The following is a 16,539-nucleotide window of genomic DNA, read 5'->3' as shown; positions in this document are numbered from 1 at the left end:
CCTGTCATGAATGAAAAAGTCACAAGACTGTTTTTATAGGAAAGCAGGTTAGGATATAGTTACAGTGAAAATCCAGATTTCCTACTTCAACCCTTTCCCACCAGTGTGAAAAGTGAATAAAGACAGCAACATTTTTTAGAAAGTTAACTTATATTAAAAATATTTTGTTTATAAACAATTTTAATACTACAAAGTAGTATTTCAATACAAAGCAGTTCAAATATTAACTGTTCTTTAAACTGTTAAACTTTATTATAAATTAAAATTTCTTTACAAAAAAATTGCACATAATATTTGACCACTCTTAGGTTCTGATGCACTGGCATTTGCAATAGTTTCTTTAATCTTCAAGTTAAACAGTCTCGGCAAGGAGTCCAGAACGTAGAAAGGGCAATTAACAACCCTGTTAGAGCATTCAAGTGCAACTAGCAGACTTGTGGCCATGGCAGTTACACTTTCCTTAAGATGGACTGCTTAAGTTTTAAATCCTGAAATGAAGAATCTCAAAAGGTTTAAAGAAGAACTAAAAGGGACTGCCTGCATTTTACTGTAAACACAGCCCTGGAAATTAAATCCCAAACAAGAATCTCTCAGGCATCAGAGAGTGTCAAGTGAATCAGGAATAGCACAACGTAAAGAAAGGGGAAAAATAAAAATAAAAACAAAAACAAAGCAAAATTAAAATAAATGTCAGTCACTTTGAGGAACTATACTTACGTACATGATGTTATGAGAATCTGGCAGGGCCCAGAAGTAGGCCAAACAGGAAGTTCATTTATCCAACCGAAGAGGGTCATGTTCATTGCTTCCGGTTTTGAGAATAGTATATTGTAGGGGACTTGATATGATCAGTAATGCTTGTCTGCCTTACGCAGACCTTAGCCAGGGATCAGCCTAATCTTGAAGGATCATTCAAATAATTTTGGCAATTATTATAAGGACTTAGAACTGACTGCACCCAGTGTTCAGTGATTCTTGCTTTCTGTTTTGTAACTGTTTAAATTTAAGAGCTCATTTAGGCTGACTCCAATCTCTTGGCACTTGGAAACTAGTTTTCTCAGGTTATCAGTTTTACCTCCTTCTGATGCTTCAAACAAGAGTTGCTGTAAAAGACAGGGAAGCACAGAAGTAAGACTTAGCTAGATTTTGAGCATCACCACATCAATGGATATGGCACATGCAGAAAATTTATAGGAAAACTTCAAGATGAAATAAAAGATAAAAAGCATTACATCTTTCCACAGTGATGCACAAAGAGGTAACTTCTGTAAGGCTCTCTGATATAAACGGTGGACCTATAAGATAGATATATACACAATTCCATCAGGAAACATGAAAAACACTTTTATAATCCTAATTATTTAACTGGGACCTCATAATATACAAAACAGGTTTTCAAGTTTCCAAACATTTAGGTTCTTAGCATGTAAATGTTTTTGTTTTAATCCTTTCAAACTGAGAAGTCAACAAAAGGGGCCGAACAGCTTAAAAATAAAATGACCCATCTGATAAATCAATCATAGCTTACCTCTCTTTGTCCCTTTAGAACAATCTCAGCAGCAATGGCTCTAAGAAGAAAAAAGGAATATAGAAAAGGGAAAAGAAAAATTTATATATCTTTGAATGAAATGAGATACTACCACTGGCAGAATACTGACTGTGGGAATCTGAGTACAAAACTTCCTGAAAGTAACAGGCTAAACTTCCAAGGAGGGTAACCTATAGTGAAAAGAAAAATTCAACAATTTTTATCAACTTTACAAGAATTAAGCAGACCAGTGTTTTGAACATAGATAACGTTCATGAAAAATAATTACTAGTAAAAACACCTGACACTAATAATACCTTTAAAAGAAAGAGTACATCAGACTATAAGAGGGGGAAAAACCCCGCATTTAAGAAAAAAGATGGTCTTAAAATGTGCATAATGATTTGTTTGATAACAATACTGTTATCTAAATGTTCTGCTTCAAAAAAATTAAAACTTCATCCACTCTGCTTTTAGAAGCAACTGTTAATGAGCATGCCCTTACTCTCAGGAGAAAAGCTCAGCAAATGCCAAAAATAAATCTAAATTAGAGTAGAGATCTGTCCAGGAAAAAAAAACAGATGTCATTTCAGATTTACCTGTCTGGAGCAAACCTTACAAATAAAAGCAAAAGCTATAAAAACATGTACATGATTGCTGCATTACATTTTCCAGGTGGCCAGGCATGTTGGAATATTATATGTAAACATCTTGGCTTGAAGTTTCAGAATCTGAACATTGCTTTCTTCCCATTCATGTTGAAGTAGCCTGCAAAGTACATTCAGGAAAATGAACAAAGCATTGCAAGTGTAGGGAACCCCAAATGTGCTCTATGAGCAGAATGTCTGCTGAGGTTTAAGTTTTGAACAGTTTAATTCCCTCAAGGTCATTCAGAAAGAGACTGTAGAATGCCTCTTACAAAAACTGCCCTGGGACAGGAATAGGCAAACTATCAAGATGCCCAGTCAAGGCCCATGCCACATTCAACAAACTAAAATAGGTCCGTATATTCCCATTAAAGCATTCACTCCATGTGCTTCCCACCGCACAAATTTTTGAAAATAATGACTTGATATGTTAATACAATTTCCTTGTATTTTTCTTTACTAAACAGAGTAAATATGAAATGTTTCTTGGGTTAAAATGTAAGCACACTAATTATTAAGTTCTCTATTCTGGGGAGGGGGGTGGAGAAAAAGAGAAGAATGACCACAAGGAAATAACTATCAGAACACAGAAAGAGAGCTATACCATCAAAACCAACAATTAAACAACTTGTATTCCTAAATGCCCATCCTAGTCATAATAGTCAAAATACGACATTTTCAGGTTTTCATGTTTTACCAAAAGTGATGCTTTATTTATTTATTTTTAACGATTTTATTTATTGGGGCGCCTGGGTGGCTTAGTGGGTTAAAGCTTCCGCCTTCGGCTCAGGTCATGATTTCAGAGTTCTGGGATCGAGCCCCACATTGGGCTCTCTGCTCAGCAGGGAGCCTGCTTCCTTCTCTCTCTCTGCCTGCCTCTCTGCCTACTTGTAATCTCTGTTTGTCAAATAAATAAATAAAATCTTAAAAAAAAAAAAAGATTTTATTTATTTACTTGACAGGGAGAGAGCATGCTAGGGCACGAGCCAGGGGAAGGGCAGAGGGAGAGGAAGAAGTAGACTCCCTGCTCACAGGGCTCAATCCCAGGACCCTGAGATCATGACCTGAGCCAAAGGTAGATGTTTAACTAAGCCACCACCCAGGGGCCGCAAAGGTGATGCTCTGTAATAGAAATTTCCACATTAGCTTCTGCAGACTGGAATGCTTACTAAGAATTTTTATTATGAAACACTATTCTTGCCATAGCCTTAAGCCTTTCCATTTTTTCAATCTCATACCATTTTCCCACATACATGCTAAGCAGAATGTAAATAGAACACAAGGAAATACTTGTATTTTAGGTACCTTATGATCCACAAAACAAACTTAGAAACATAAGACACAACTGATGCAGTGGTAGTGACTGCACAATTAGAAGCCAAAGCATTAGCATGGAGGGTACTGTTTTGAATTAAAATGCTCAATTCTTGAAGGTGAGAGTAAGTTTACTCTGTCAGAGCAAAGAAATGCTCAGAAATCTCCCTCTAATTCAATGTATGAAATCCCTAAATAAGTGTTTCTCAAATATATTTGAGGGTTCAAGCTCAGGAATCTGTATTCTATTTAATTAATAAACTGACATTTAAAGTAGGGTCAATGCCCAACATAGGGCTTAAACTCTTATCTCTGAGGATCAAGAGTCACACACTCTACCAATTGAGCCAGCCAGGTGCCCCCAGGTATCTGTATTTTAAATGGGTATCCCAGGAGACTCTGATGCATAATAATACTTGAGCGTGACTGATCTACATGAAAACAAGTCATAGTAACCAAAATATAAATAGTTAGCTGCTATCTCCATGAACACTGCATAAACCTTTTAAGTAACACTCCTTTGCTATATAAAACATGATCATTGCTTATAATGCATGTGCCAAGGACAGATAGTGTGTGCTTAGTGAATGCAGATGAACTTTCCTTGAATTACATGCCCCTTATAACCTGCAGTTTTCTTTTCTTTTTTTTTTAAATTTTTTAATTTTTATAAACATATATTTTTATCCCCAGGGGTACAGGTCTGTGAATCGCCCGTAACCTGCAGTTTTCTAAAGTGACCAGATATTTATACTCTTACATGAACAGCTGTATATATTGCTCAACAACTCTGAAACTGAAGTAGTATGTATCAATGAGAAAAGGCTAAAGAACAGACAAATCTTATCAAGTTTAAGAATAATTTTATATGAGGAGCTATATACTAGTAGGCTGAGACCAAAAATAATTTTATTTTTTCTTACCTCAGTGCAAGTCCAGAATTAGTTGGCATAATTGAGCAAAACCGTTCCAAGGTTTTGGAATGCTGAGTCTTTGGAACACAGCTCAAATAAAAGAAAATAACCTGTAAAGGTTGGGGGGGGGATGAATGCAACAAAATGTGAAATCCAATTACCTATGTGTTTTAATGAGAAAACCAAAATGGTCTTTAAGACATGAATGTATAAATTATAACAATGTATGATGCTGTGAGTTACAGTTCCTACCATTAATTATATTAGTGACTTTCCAAATATGAATTAGGTAATATGATCTAGTGATGACAGCCATGGACTGAGAACACTGGCAAGAAGCCAGGAGTCCGGGTTTACATTCCTGAGTCTACCTTTACTTGCTGTATAGCTGGGCAAGTCATAAGACTAATAATACCTGCCACATCTTGCTCATGGAATGCCCGTGTGTAAATGACTTAATGTCCATAATGTGGTTTGAGATCCTGGGATAAAGAATGGCATAGAAGTACAAAGCATAATTGGTTATCCCAAATGCAACAAAACCATCCCACCAAAAAAGAAAATAAAACACATTTATGTTTTAGTCTACATGGAGCTTTAATTGGAGCTCTTAGCCTGCACCGCACTGAATGAAAAGTGTCTCTGAAAATAAACAAAACCAAACCTGTGCTTCCCTTCCTGTAAGAAAATAACCTTATAAATACATTAGTCATATTCTACTATTAAAAATCTAAACTGTGTAATTTCAGTGTATAGCTAATATTCACCTGACAAAACAGTAACCAAAAGAAGTAGCTACACTGTACATTATGGAATTTTTCATTGAGTAAAATTTCCAACTAATCAAGAAAAACATTACTGATACTATAATTACTTCTTTTGATCTTTCTTCTTTAATATGTCTTAAACCTTAACATCTCTTCAATTCTACTTAACGTTAAATGTTCTTAAATATAATAATCAATATGCACATTTTATCTTAACTTAAAGGGTTCTGTTCCTAGATTTAAGTCCTAAGTAGGAAACATAGTCAAGAATAACATTAGATGCTACAAAAGTGGTCCTAAGAAAAGCTCTCTTGATATAAAAAATTGTTTGGCTGTCATTTTTGAAGTCCCTTTCTTTTGCAAATATAAAAAGAAAAAAAGTTTAAGTTCTTACCCTATTATGAAATTCATAGTTGGACCAGTAATCAGCACTGCTAAAAGGAATGGGGTATCGGGCAGGGACTGTAACCAAACATCTATTCACTAAATCAGTAAAAAATTTGAATTCTTGGACTTTGTTTCTGGATCCAGCAGCTCTATTATTGGCAAAGACAAGATAACTGCCAAAAGAAAAATATTGTAATTTAGAATAATTAAGGCAGTGTTTTTCTCCGAAAGCTGATCAGCCCTTTCCCCACCATATCCCTTTATTCCCAAATCCCATTCTTATTAAGAGGAACTAAACTTACTCCATCCAAATCTTCTGCACTATATCAGATCTCATGGCCACCCCTAATGCTGCCTCATATGCCTCCACTGTCTCTTTAATACTTGATTGAAGAGGATGACAAAGGCTGTTTAAAAAATGAAGGAAAACATTGTATGTCTACAGCTCAATTCAATTAGGTAAAGGAATGACAAAGTATTATTTTAAACATTACAGGTATTACTACAATGGAATCCTTCTTTTGAGGTTTCTTCTTTAATAATGTATAAACCTTAGCATCCCTTCAATTTTGCTTCAATGACTTTAAGATCAAATTAGTTTTAATATAGTGTAACTCAGTAATAAATAATAAATACAAGTCTAATATGCAGTATTTCTCTCCACAGCAGATAATGTCTCACCAGTAAATCAGCCACAAATAAGGAACTTGGTAGTTGAACATCTCATCATCAAAATTCCCTTTACATAAACGGGCTGGAATGTCAAGTGGTCCTGGTATATTTAAAAGATACCTGAAAACAAAACAAAACAAGAAACCCCCTCTGTTTGAAATTATGTCTATGCACACATGGATTACTAATACTTAAGAAAAACAAAAGCAAAACAAAACAAAAACACCTCTGCTTCAACTTAAATGTTTTTTAAATATTTTGAGTCTTGAGACTTTGTGTTCACATGTATACCATACTGCTTTGGTCACATCTCTAGCATCACACAATCTATTATTTTATACCTACATAAGTAACTCCTTTTCAAAAATGAATTTATTCTATCCCCCAAATTAAACAAACTCCATAATCATCTAACTAAATCTAATTAAAAACAGAGAACACCAAATGGGTTTACCATGTCTCTAAAACTTCCCCACAACATCTATACTTTCTCACCAAAAAAAAAAAAAAAAAGTTCTTTAAGAGCTTGATGAAACTTGACATCTGAAAACAATCTTTCTCAAATACATACATACACATACATACCATGATAGTTTTCATTTTAGATATGATATCGAAGTATATTCTGTAACATACTGGTCCATAGGCACTTGTCAGAAGAGGTCCATGATCAAATAAGATTGAGAAATACTGAAAATTACAGCCCTCTCTTAAAAAGCCACAGTAGGATATTTAATAGGATATTAAAGGCTCTATGAAGTCAATCAGTAAAGAAATCTATTTGACTCTTACTAATTAAGATTTCTCCCTAATGTATCTGATTTTGTGTGTACAGCATTTACTAACATCTGCAGGAATCATGAGCTAATCACTTAACTTCTAAAGATACTAGATTTGTCACCTGCAAAATGATGTAAGAGATGACTTCAAATCTAATCAATGAAGGACTCCATCCCTAGGCTAACTTCAGTAAAATGAAAAAAATCCCAAAGTTAACTTCTGTAGCTATCTACTAAAATTCGAAATGACTTGAGATGCATGAAAATTACCTTATCTAGTTTTTCTTTTTTTTAAAGATATATTTATTTATTTACAGAGAGAGAATGCAAGGTGGCAAGGAGGAACCGTAGAGGAAGGGAGAGAAGCAGACTCTACCCTACATGTAGAGCTTATCACAGGACTCCATCTCACAACCCAGAGTCAGAAGGTTTAACCACTGACACACCCATACACCTCTCCTCCTCTCTGTCCTTACACTAAATGTTACACGGGAAATGACAGAATCCAACTCTAGGTAAATATTACAATACATACAAGGTTCTAAGCATCTTGCTTTACAGTTTCTACTTATGAAGTTGAAAAAAAAATTTTTTTTAACCCTAGTAAGAGCACTGACCAGCACCATTAATAAACCTTGGCTGTATTTATAAATTTTTTTTAAAAAATATGTATCAGTAAGAAATATGACAATGCTAAAAACTCTCTCACCTATCGCCATTCTCATTTTCCAATAATTGACTCAAAAAATATTTCCTAAATTAACAAAAAAAGCACACTCTGTATGAATAAGGTCTTCAGTATTGTCTAAATAAACTAAGCACAAGAGACTCTTTTTGTCAGCTCTTAGTACACTGTGAATTATGACTATTCCCATGAAAATCTGAATAAAGCAGTGACTTAGTAAACAATGAGAAGATTATATGGAAGCACCGCATTTCCAAATTCTGACTGACAGTTATTTAGTCTGCTTCATTAAGCTGACATCCAGAAGATCTGAAGATCTTTGATTAGCTACCACAGTAGACACTGGCAGCATCTTTTAAGCTAAACCAATTACCTCCATGCCCAAGGGATGATCAGAACCAGCAAAGTCTGTAAAAAGGTCAGCTTTGGATCTGTCCTGTGCCTAAGTTTGGGACATTAAAGCACTCTAATTTAAACATGGACAAAGTCAGCATGGGGAAGCTGAACAATCTCTAAGTTTCTTATAGAACAGTTTAATTCTTCTCCATTAATCTGTATTTTAAATTGTTCTTTTGTAATTAACTTTAAGGTATTAACCAAGATGTTAGAGAGCAGAAAGAATTTCAGAAACAGTACTAAAATCACTATGTCAATAAACTGGTTATCATTAAGGACAGACATAAACACTCAAGTCTAGGAAAAAACAGTGACTCCAACTTTTGCCGAATCTAAACTAAAACTGGAATGTTCGTAAAATATTCTAGGGTAGATGGAGTACCAAATTAACAAAATGTGAATTACTTCTGTTTTTATGTAATACTGCTACACTGTGGGGTAGGCTGAGTGAGCACCTAAATTAAGAAAACTATTTCTAAATATTAGACTTGCATATATAAAACCAAAATGTTATCTGTACTATTTTCTACAGTAAAAATTTTTGGGAGATATTCAGCCTAGGCCATTCTTTTTTTTTTTTTCTTTAATTTTTAAAAAAATATTTTATTTACTTATTTGAGAGAGAATCAACCACCAAGAAAGAGCATCAGCAGGGGGAGGAACAGGGGGAGGAACAGAGGGAGAGGCAGAATGCCCACAGAGCAGGGAACTTTAGGGAACCTGAGGCGGGGCTCAATCCCCTCCAGGGTCATGACTTGAGCCACAGTCACCCAGGTGCCCCAGGGCCTTCCTTCTCCTAGTTCTTCCTAACATAAAAAAGTAAAGTATGTAATGATAAAGTATTTTCCTTTTGATGCTGTTTTACCTGGAATCAGCAGACTATGCCTATTTTTATAAATAAGGTTTGTGGGTTTTTTTTTTTGTTTTGTTTTGAATAAATAAGGTTTTATTAGAATACAGCCATGCTCATTCATTTATATGTTGTCTCTGGCTACTTTCTTCCTGAAACAGCATAGGTGATGGTCAGTGATAGACCATATGGCTTGCAAGCCTGAAAGATTTACTATCTGGCCCTTAAGTGAAAAAGTTCGCTGATGCCTACAGGAAGATGGGAAGAAGGAAAGAGAACCCCCCCTCCCACCCCCAAATAATTCTTTACGACTTTCTGTGGCCTCTTATTGTTGTTCTCTGGTTAGAGTAAGAACTCACAACCAAACAAAGGCAGTAAACACAGAGCTTTACATAAGTTACTGAGAAAATGATGCCCAGAAAAGACTGCTTGAAAACTTCTCACTCTGTATTTCAGAGGCTAGAGTGGTTCTCTTCAGACTTAAAAAAGGTAAAACGTGTATTATTTACATCCCTTTGAGGTCAACAATCAAATTAAAATTCATTTTTTTCAAAACTTACTTGAGATTGTCTCAGATAATTGCTATAGTATTAAGTGCTAAAATTAACAATAACAAATGAATTAAAAGCAGAATGAGTCACCATGATGTTAATACAAGCCTTCTTCCTTTGTCAGTGCCTTTAATCCAAAGAATGCAAAGCATATTACACCTTTTCTCTGTTTTTATTCAGTTCTACTGCCCTCATAACAGTTCTGTAAGAGTTTTCAAGTATTTTTTTTACATTAGTCTTAAATGTAATCCTCCCACAAAAAAAAAAAAAAAAAAAAATCTATAATCTTTCCACTAAACTATACTGTCCCTTTCTTCTATAAAATCAAGAGTTCAGGGGTGCCTGGGTGGCTCAGTCATTGGGCATCTGCCCTCAGCTCAGGTCATGATCCCAGGGTCTTAGGATCGAGCCCCACATCAAGCTCCCTCTTGGCAGGAAGCCTGCTTCTCCCTCTCCCACTCCCCCTGCTGTGTTCCCTTTCTCGCTGTGTGTCTCTCTCTCAAATAAATAAACAAAATCTTTTAAAAAAAAAGCCAAGAGTTCAACAAACTTACCGAAACAGATCCAAGTTACTATACTTCTCAAACCCAGGTTTAAAGAAGGATGCAATAAATTTCCGCAAAAATGGAAGAAGATTATCTCCTTGATTCTATTTCAAAAAGAGAAATGAAGGATACACATTAATGTGACTTACAATGTTTAATTAAATCTTTCAAGGGAGGAAAAAGCCCTTAACTGCCCCCTACTGATTAAATTAAGTTTCTCTAATAGATGGGGGTAGAGATAACTTCTATATTCTGATCTCCAATTAAATCCAATCAACCATTAAACAGTTTAGCACCCAATATGCCACATCTAACAACTGTCTAATAAGCTTCTATTACATGTTTAGCGCTGGTGCTAGGTTTGTTGGGGGCTCTCAATCTGATTAAGACATGGTCCTAGCCCTCACAAAGTCGTTATTACATTATATAAAGCAGCTACAAATAAAACTACGAAGCCACAGAATAAGTACAATGGTAGAACTATGCACAGAGTATTTCTAGCAAAGACAGAAGGAATACCTAACACAGTCTCCAAAGGGAAAAAGACTAGGAAAAGCTTCCTAGAGAGGCTGATGTCTGAAACATCGTGAAGAATGAATAAGAAAATGTGAAACACAAAAAAAATATTTAAGAATTGAGGCTTTTTACCTGTAAGATGAAGAATTTGCACATATGATAAAAAACCTCTGCATTCTGAGGATTTCTTTCAAATGCAGTAAGCCACACTGCCCTGGCTTTATCATGCTGATTTGTTTGCAAATATAAAGCAACAAGGGCTTCCAACAATTGGCAGTTCATGGGACAGGTTTCCAATAAACATTTACAAAGCTCCACTGCAGCCTCGTACCTTAGTAAGAAAAAAGCAGGTCTAAACACATGAGTAAAAATCATTTTTAACACAAGGTTAACTGCTTGCCGATTAAGTTTTACCTCTCTAGAAGCTGGTGCAGAGCAATCATGTTTGTGTAAAGTGGAACGCAGACCTCTACTCTCTCCTCAACAGTAAGGCTCTCATCTGTGCAAGCTTTCACGGCATCTATCGAAAAACATCACAATAACAGAAATAAAACATAAAACGAATTATGTGACTATGTTATTTCAATTCTAAGAGACCAATGAAATATGGTGGCCTACCCTTTCCTTTTGCCTGACTATCATCTTACTATCTTTACTGAACTCTATCTTTACTGAACTTACTTATTACCTGAAGGAGGTATTTTCAGGTATCTCCAAACTCCCTAAAATTCATCTCTTACCTTCACATTCCCAGTAATAAAACCATGCTATGTAAGCTCTCGCATGGATCAACATTTTCACTTAAAAAGTGTCTCTGCATTTACCTAAATGCCTTAAAAATGATCTCAAAAAAGAAAATCAATGATTTCTCTTCATCTTTCTTTCACCCAATTCAAGAGGCCCTGCTTTCTGTTCTACAGCCATTTAAATGTCTCCCCTTAAACTAGATCTTTCAATACTCCTTCAAAACACTCTTTTCCGGGCACCTGGGTGGCTCACTGGGTAAAGCCGCTGCCTTCGGCTCAGGTCATGATCTCGGGGTCCTGGGATCGAGTCCCGCATCGGGCTCTCTGCTCAACAGGGAGCCTGCTTCCCTCTCTCTCTCTGCCTGCCTCTCTGTCTACCTGTGACCTCTCTCTCTCTGTCAAATAAATAAATAAATAAATAATCTTAAAAAAAAACAAAAAACAAAAAACACTCTTTTCCCCTTGTAAAATCCCCACTCTGCATCTCAGAAAGTGGGCCACTGTTTCAAACAACTGCCACCATGTTCTCCTTGCTCAGTGGTATCAAGATTGCCCAGATTTAGAGTTTAAAAGTGAATGTCATTCTGAAACTGCACTTCTGACGTTTACTTATAAAAATCATCTAAATAAACCTAAAGGCCCAGCTCTCCATTTATTTGACTAGCATTTGATAATGTTCTTCTTCTTCATGTCCTCTTGGTCTCATTCATTGACTCCTCTCTTTCAACTTCTTACTGCTATATTCTTAAATGCCTGTTACACCTCAGAGAAAATATCTCACTGCTTCAACTATGGAATGATTTCTTGCAAAAGCATATTAAAAACTGTAAAGCATTTTTTAATACAATAACTCCCTATGTTAGTAATTTTCAAATCATTTCTCTATCCATAATCACCCACTTAAGGTCCAAGGTCTACTTATCTCCTCTGCAAACAAGCATTTCCACTTGGATGACCAATTACCACAAATACTACTCCTACTACCAAAATCAATCTTCCCAAATTTACTTGTGTTCTATCCATACACTTTCTTTCTCCAAGTCTCAAAACCCTGAAATCATCTTTGACTATTTCTTCTCTTCTTCCCTGACATTTAATCAGTCCCCACATCTCTATGTGATAAACTCCAAATAGCTCCAATAAATAGTCCCTCTTTCCTGGTTACTTTTTTTGTGCTTCACTTTTGGCCATCAGCTTCTGGCTGTTTTCATACCTTTGCGATCATTCCTCTTCGGCACATTCTCCCTTTCTTTTTTTTTTTTTAAGATTATTTATTTATTTATTTGACAGAGAGAAATCACAAGTAGATGGAGAGGCAGGCAGAGAGAGAGAGAGGGAAGCAGGCTCTCTGCTCAGCAGAGAGCCCGATGCGGGACTCGATCCCAGGACTCTGAGATCATGACCTGAGCCGAAGGCAGCGGCTTAACCCACTGAGCCACCCAGGCGCCCGCATTCTCCCTTTCTTCAAGAACCACCATCAACAAGTCTACCACACTTACAAAGTTCTTGAAAATCTGGTATCATTCTACTTAACAAGCTTAATTCCTACTATTCTCCAGCATAAACTCTGACTTTGGTAAGGACTCTCCCTTCTCCTAATCTCCCTTCAAGTCCACTATACCAATTTCTATGTTGCTTTTTGTTTACTTAGCTCCTCTACCAGGAATATCCTTCTTTTCCTTCCTTTCTTCACTGGTTTATTCAATACGTATTTACTAAGCACTTAGTATGCTGCCAGACATTATAGGTCCTTGGGACATACAGATGTAAGTAAGACAAGGATTCCATCTTTAAGCAAGCCATATATGTCACATTAGAGTCAAGCTTCAAAGTCCAGCTCCAAGTCCTAATTCTTCTATGAAGAATTCCTTCATCATGCCAACCTACAATAACCTCTTTCCTTTGAGTTTATGACCTGTACGATATAATTCTATAAATAACAGATCTTGGCTTCTTCTGTAAGCACAGAATTTAAACTATATACCAATACAGTTACATGATCTCATAATTTAATAATTATATCAAATGTATAGATTTTATCTTCTGAATAGGCTATATACTTCCTACAAAGAGAAAATAGGCTTTACACCTTCCTGTTTTCTAGTTATTAGAAAAGATAAGATATAGGGACGCCTGGGTGGCTCAGTTGGTTAGGCAGCTGCCTTCGGCTCAGGTCATGATCCCAGCGTCCTGGAATCGAGTCCCACATCGGGCTCCTTGCTTCGCAGGGAGCCTGCTTCTCCCTCTGACTCTGCCTGCCACTCTGTCTGCCTGTGCTCGCTCTCTCTATCTGACAAAAAAAAAAAATAAAAAAAAAGATATAATCTTTAAATGTTCAGCTTGATACACTGCTTTAAAAAAACTACCTCATTCTCTAATTTAATCAACTCATTAAACCTATATAGAATCTCTATTACCTACATATTTAGCAAGTATCTTTTTACCATAATCAGAAAAATTGTGTAATGTAGCACAGTTCCTGGCTTTCATATATACCAAATGTCTAATAACTTATATGGCTCAATTCCTAATCATCTTCTTTTTTGATCCTTAATCTTCCAAGCACTTACATAATAATGTGTCAAACTACAACTTGCAATATATACATACAGATCTGTTTCATTTAATTATGAAGACTCACAGTAAGGGATAAGCTTACGTTCTAAATAACTTCTAAACATTTACACTTACCTTCAAAAACTGCTAACAACATGTCAGGATTAGTCTTGACATCTTGAACTGCTTGCCATGGCATTACGAATGATTCTGTGTTAACGATTCTTGAAGGATTGGCATTAGATGGATCATAAAATTTTGAAGGGAGAACGTTGAATTCAATAAGATGTACGTAGGCCAGCCATGCCAAACATCGATCACTTGTTTTAAGGTATTCAGCTACTATTCCACTATTAGCTGATTTCAAAGCATTCTAGGTAAAATGAAAAAATAATCTGTCTTTTTAAAAATAATGACTCCTATTTCTCCTAAGATTCAAATGTGAAGGCAAAGAAGAATGCAAACTTCCTACTTCTTTGGAGTGCTTCTTAAATACCTTAGTCAAAATAGTGACAGTCAACAATTTTTTTAATAAAAAAAAACTCGACATGTCAATACCAGATTTTCACAGTGCTAAGATTTATAATAAAATTTGTGAAAAAAATTCAACTTATTTGTACATTTTAAGTGTCTTGACATTCAAAATCTAGTAAGATAAAAAGAAAAGAGTGAAACGAACAAATCAAAAAAGGCCCCGATACCCTCAGAGGAGATTTTCAGTATAGATTATTTTCCCATATGTCTAAATATTGAAGTTTATTCTGGTGGGTACTTTTCATATATTATTTTCATTTAAACCTCATGAACACTCTTAAAAACGCATTATCTCCACTAAGCAAATGAAAAACAGTCATAAACTGACCCAACTTACTAGTAAATGGCAAAACAAGGATTCAAATCTGAAGTCTGGGTTCTTATTAAACAATGCTAACCTATAGTGTTTTAGACCTCTACAAAACTCTTAAAGTGTAACTAAACGCTGTAACAAATGTTTACCTGTAAAACTGCAAGTGCACTCTGGCATCTTCCAGTAAATATGTGGAGCTGAACTCTAAACAAGAGGGCCTCTAAGAGCTGAAAGGACAGAATATCTGATGCTTCCCGCTTGGCTGCTCCCATCAGAAACTCCACCATTCTTTCACATACGTAATCCTTTTCTTCAAAGGTGCTTTCTAGGTGGAGAAACTGCCCAAAGAGGTTTCATATAATTATATTTCATAAAAATAAACTGTAAAGCTACAGATTTTCCACATTTCATTAAATGTTTTATTAAATCTTCAATTTCTGCAAGAAGGATAATTATAAATATGTATAAACCCATCTTCCTGGGGCATCTGTCTGGTGCCTCAGTCCATAGAGCATGAGACTCTTGATTTTGGGGTCATGAGTTCAAACCCCATGCTGGGCACAGAGCTCCACTTAAAACAACACACATCTTCCAGTACTATAACCCGTATTTCCCTTTCTACAAGTTGGAAAATAGACTCCATTGAAACTAATACAGATGTATTCTTAGAATAACCCTGAAGCAATTTCATCTCTCCTTTCCTTGAATCATCAAATAAATGGCAGTAAGACCACGACAGATTTTCTAAAGTTCAGGTTTATGATCACATACAATTTATATTGCTTAGGTGTACGAACATATACAAATTAAATATATGTGGCAAAACAAAAGAGCCTAAAAAATTAAGAGATCCTTTATAGACCAAACAACTTTGAGGAAAAACATTATACCCTATAAAATCTTACGAGGATCACTGGCATTAACTATAGCACAAGGCTCCAGGTAAAAAATCAAGCACCTTTCACTTCCATACCTGAGTTAGGAGAGTAAGAGAGTGGCAAGTTCATTCAGTAAGGAATACCATGTTATCCAAATCTATTGGTTCTGAATTTCAGTTAGCAAGTAAATGATGGATCTGACAGTAACAGATTAGCTAAATCTTATGGTTGTTGAGTTTGGCTGGCAAAAATTCAGATATTAATGAATACTTGTTTTACAAGTATAATTTTATGTTTAAGCATGGGTAGGAAACACCCCATTATCTCAGAAAATAAAGAAGAAGGGTGCCTGGGTGGCTCAGTGGGTTAAGCCGCTGCCTTCGGCTCAGGTCATGATCCCAGAGTCCTGGGATCGAGCCCCACGTCGAGCTCTCTGCTCAGCGGGGAGCCTGCTTCCTCCCCTCTCTCTCTGCCTGCCTCTCTGTCTGCTTGTGATCTCTGTCAAATAAATAAATAAAATCTTAAAAAAAAAAAAATTTAAAAAAAATAAAGAAGAAAACGATTTTTTTCACCAAATCTTTGTATTTTGGCAAGTTCAATATTAGTATGGATTATAGATTATTTTCATAAGTAATGAGAACAGATAATAAAAACAAAATGTTTCTCAACATTCATGAAAATGTTATATAAACATAAGAAACTTTAAAAAAAAAATTCTTTTCATGTGCTTTACAAGAAACAATTCACTTAACTTTCGCCCAAACTTTAAAACTGCCTCTGAGTAGTAAGTATAGAATGTTTTAAAATGTTCTAAAGTTAACAAGAAAAATTGCTTCTTCACTAAATATTTTCTTCTTGTTTATTCTGAATTTAATCCTGACCCAGGAGTGGTTTTGAGGTTATGCGACAATGAAAAATTCTTGTATCTATGTACAGATTAAGCATATGACTTAAGTTACAT

General features: G+C 35.6%; 1 protein-coding gene across 1 annotated transcript in view; it reads right to left on the bottom strand.

Annotated features, from left to right (window-relative positions):
* Positions 1-228: 228 nt before the first annotated feature.
* ZFC3H1 (zinc finger C3H1-type containing) overlaps positions 229-16,539 on the bottom strand; it is a 54,664-nt gene continuing 38,353 nt past the window's right edge. Inside the window, exons 23-35 of the mRNA XM_059402459.1 lie at positions 14,850-15,038; positions 13,989-14,226; positions 10,966-11,071; positions 10,684-10,882; positions 10,045-10,139; positions 6,239-6,349; positions 5,860-5,964; positions 5,565-5,730; positions 4,413-4,513; positions 2,195-2,296; positions 1,529-1,568; positions 1,233-1,295; positions 229-1,103 (exon numbers count right to left, since the gene is read on the bottom strand). Of these exons, the coding sequence (XP_059258442.1) occupies positions 966-1,103; positions 1,233-1,295; positions 1,529-1,568; positions 2,195-2,296; positions 4,413-4,513; positions 5,565-5,730; positions 5,860-5,964; positions 6,239-6,349; positions 10,045-10,139; positions 10,684-10,882; positions 10,966-11,071; positions 13,989-14,226; positions 14,850-15,038 (1,653 nt within the window). The 3' untranslated portion in view covers positions 229-965. The remainder of the gene's footprint in view (positions 1,104-1,232; positions 1,296-1,528; positions 1,569-2,194; positions 2,297-4,412; positions 4,514-5,564; positions 5,731-5,859; positions 5,965-6,238; positions 6,350-10,044; positions 10,140-10,683; positions 10,883-10,965; positions 11,072-13,988; positions 14,227-14,849; positions 15,039-16,539) is intronic.

This window comes from Mustela nigripes, chromosome 6 (genome assembly GCF_022355385.1).
Source record: "Mustela nigripes isolate SB6536 chromosome 6, MUSNIG.SB6536, whole genome shotgun sequence".
Classification (NCBI taxonomy): Eukaryota; Metazoa; Chordata; class Mammalia; order Carnivora; family Mustelidae; genus Mustela; species Mustela nigripes.
Note: the sequence above shows the minus strand (reverse complement) of the source record. Positions and strands in the feature narration are given on the sequence as shown.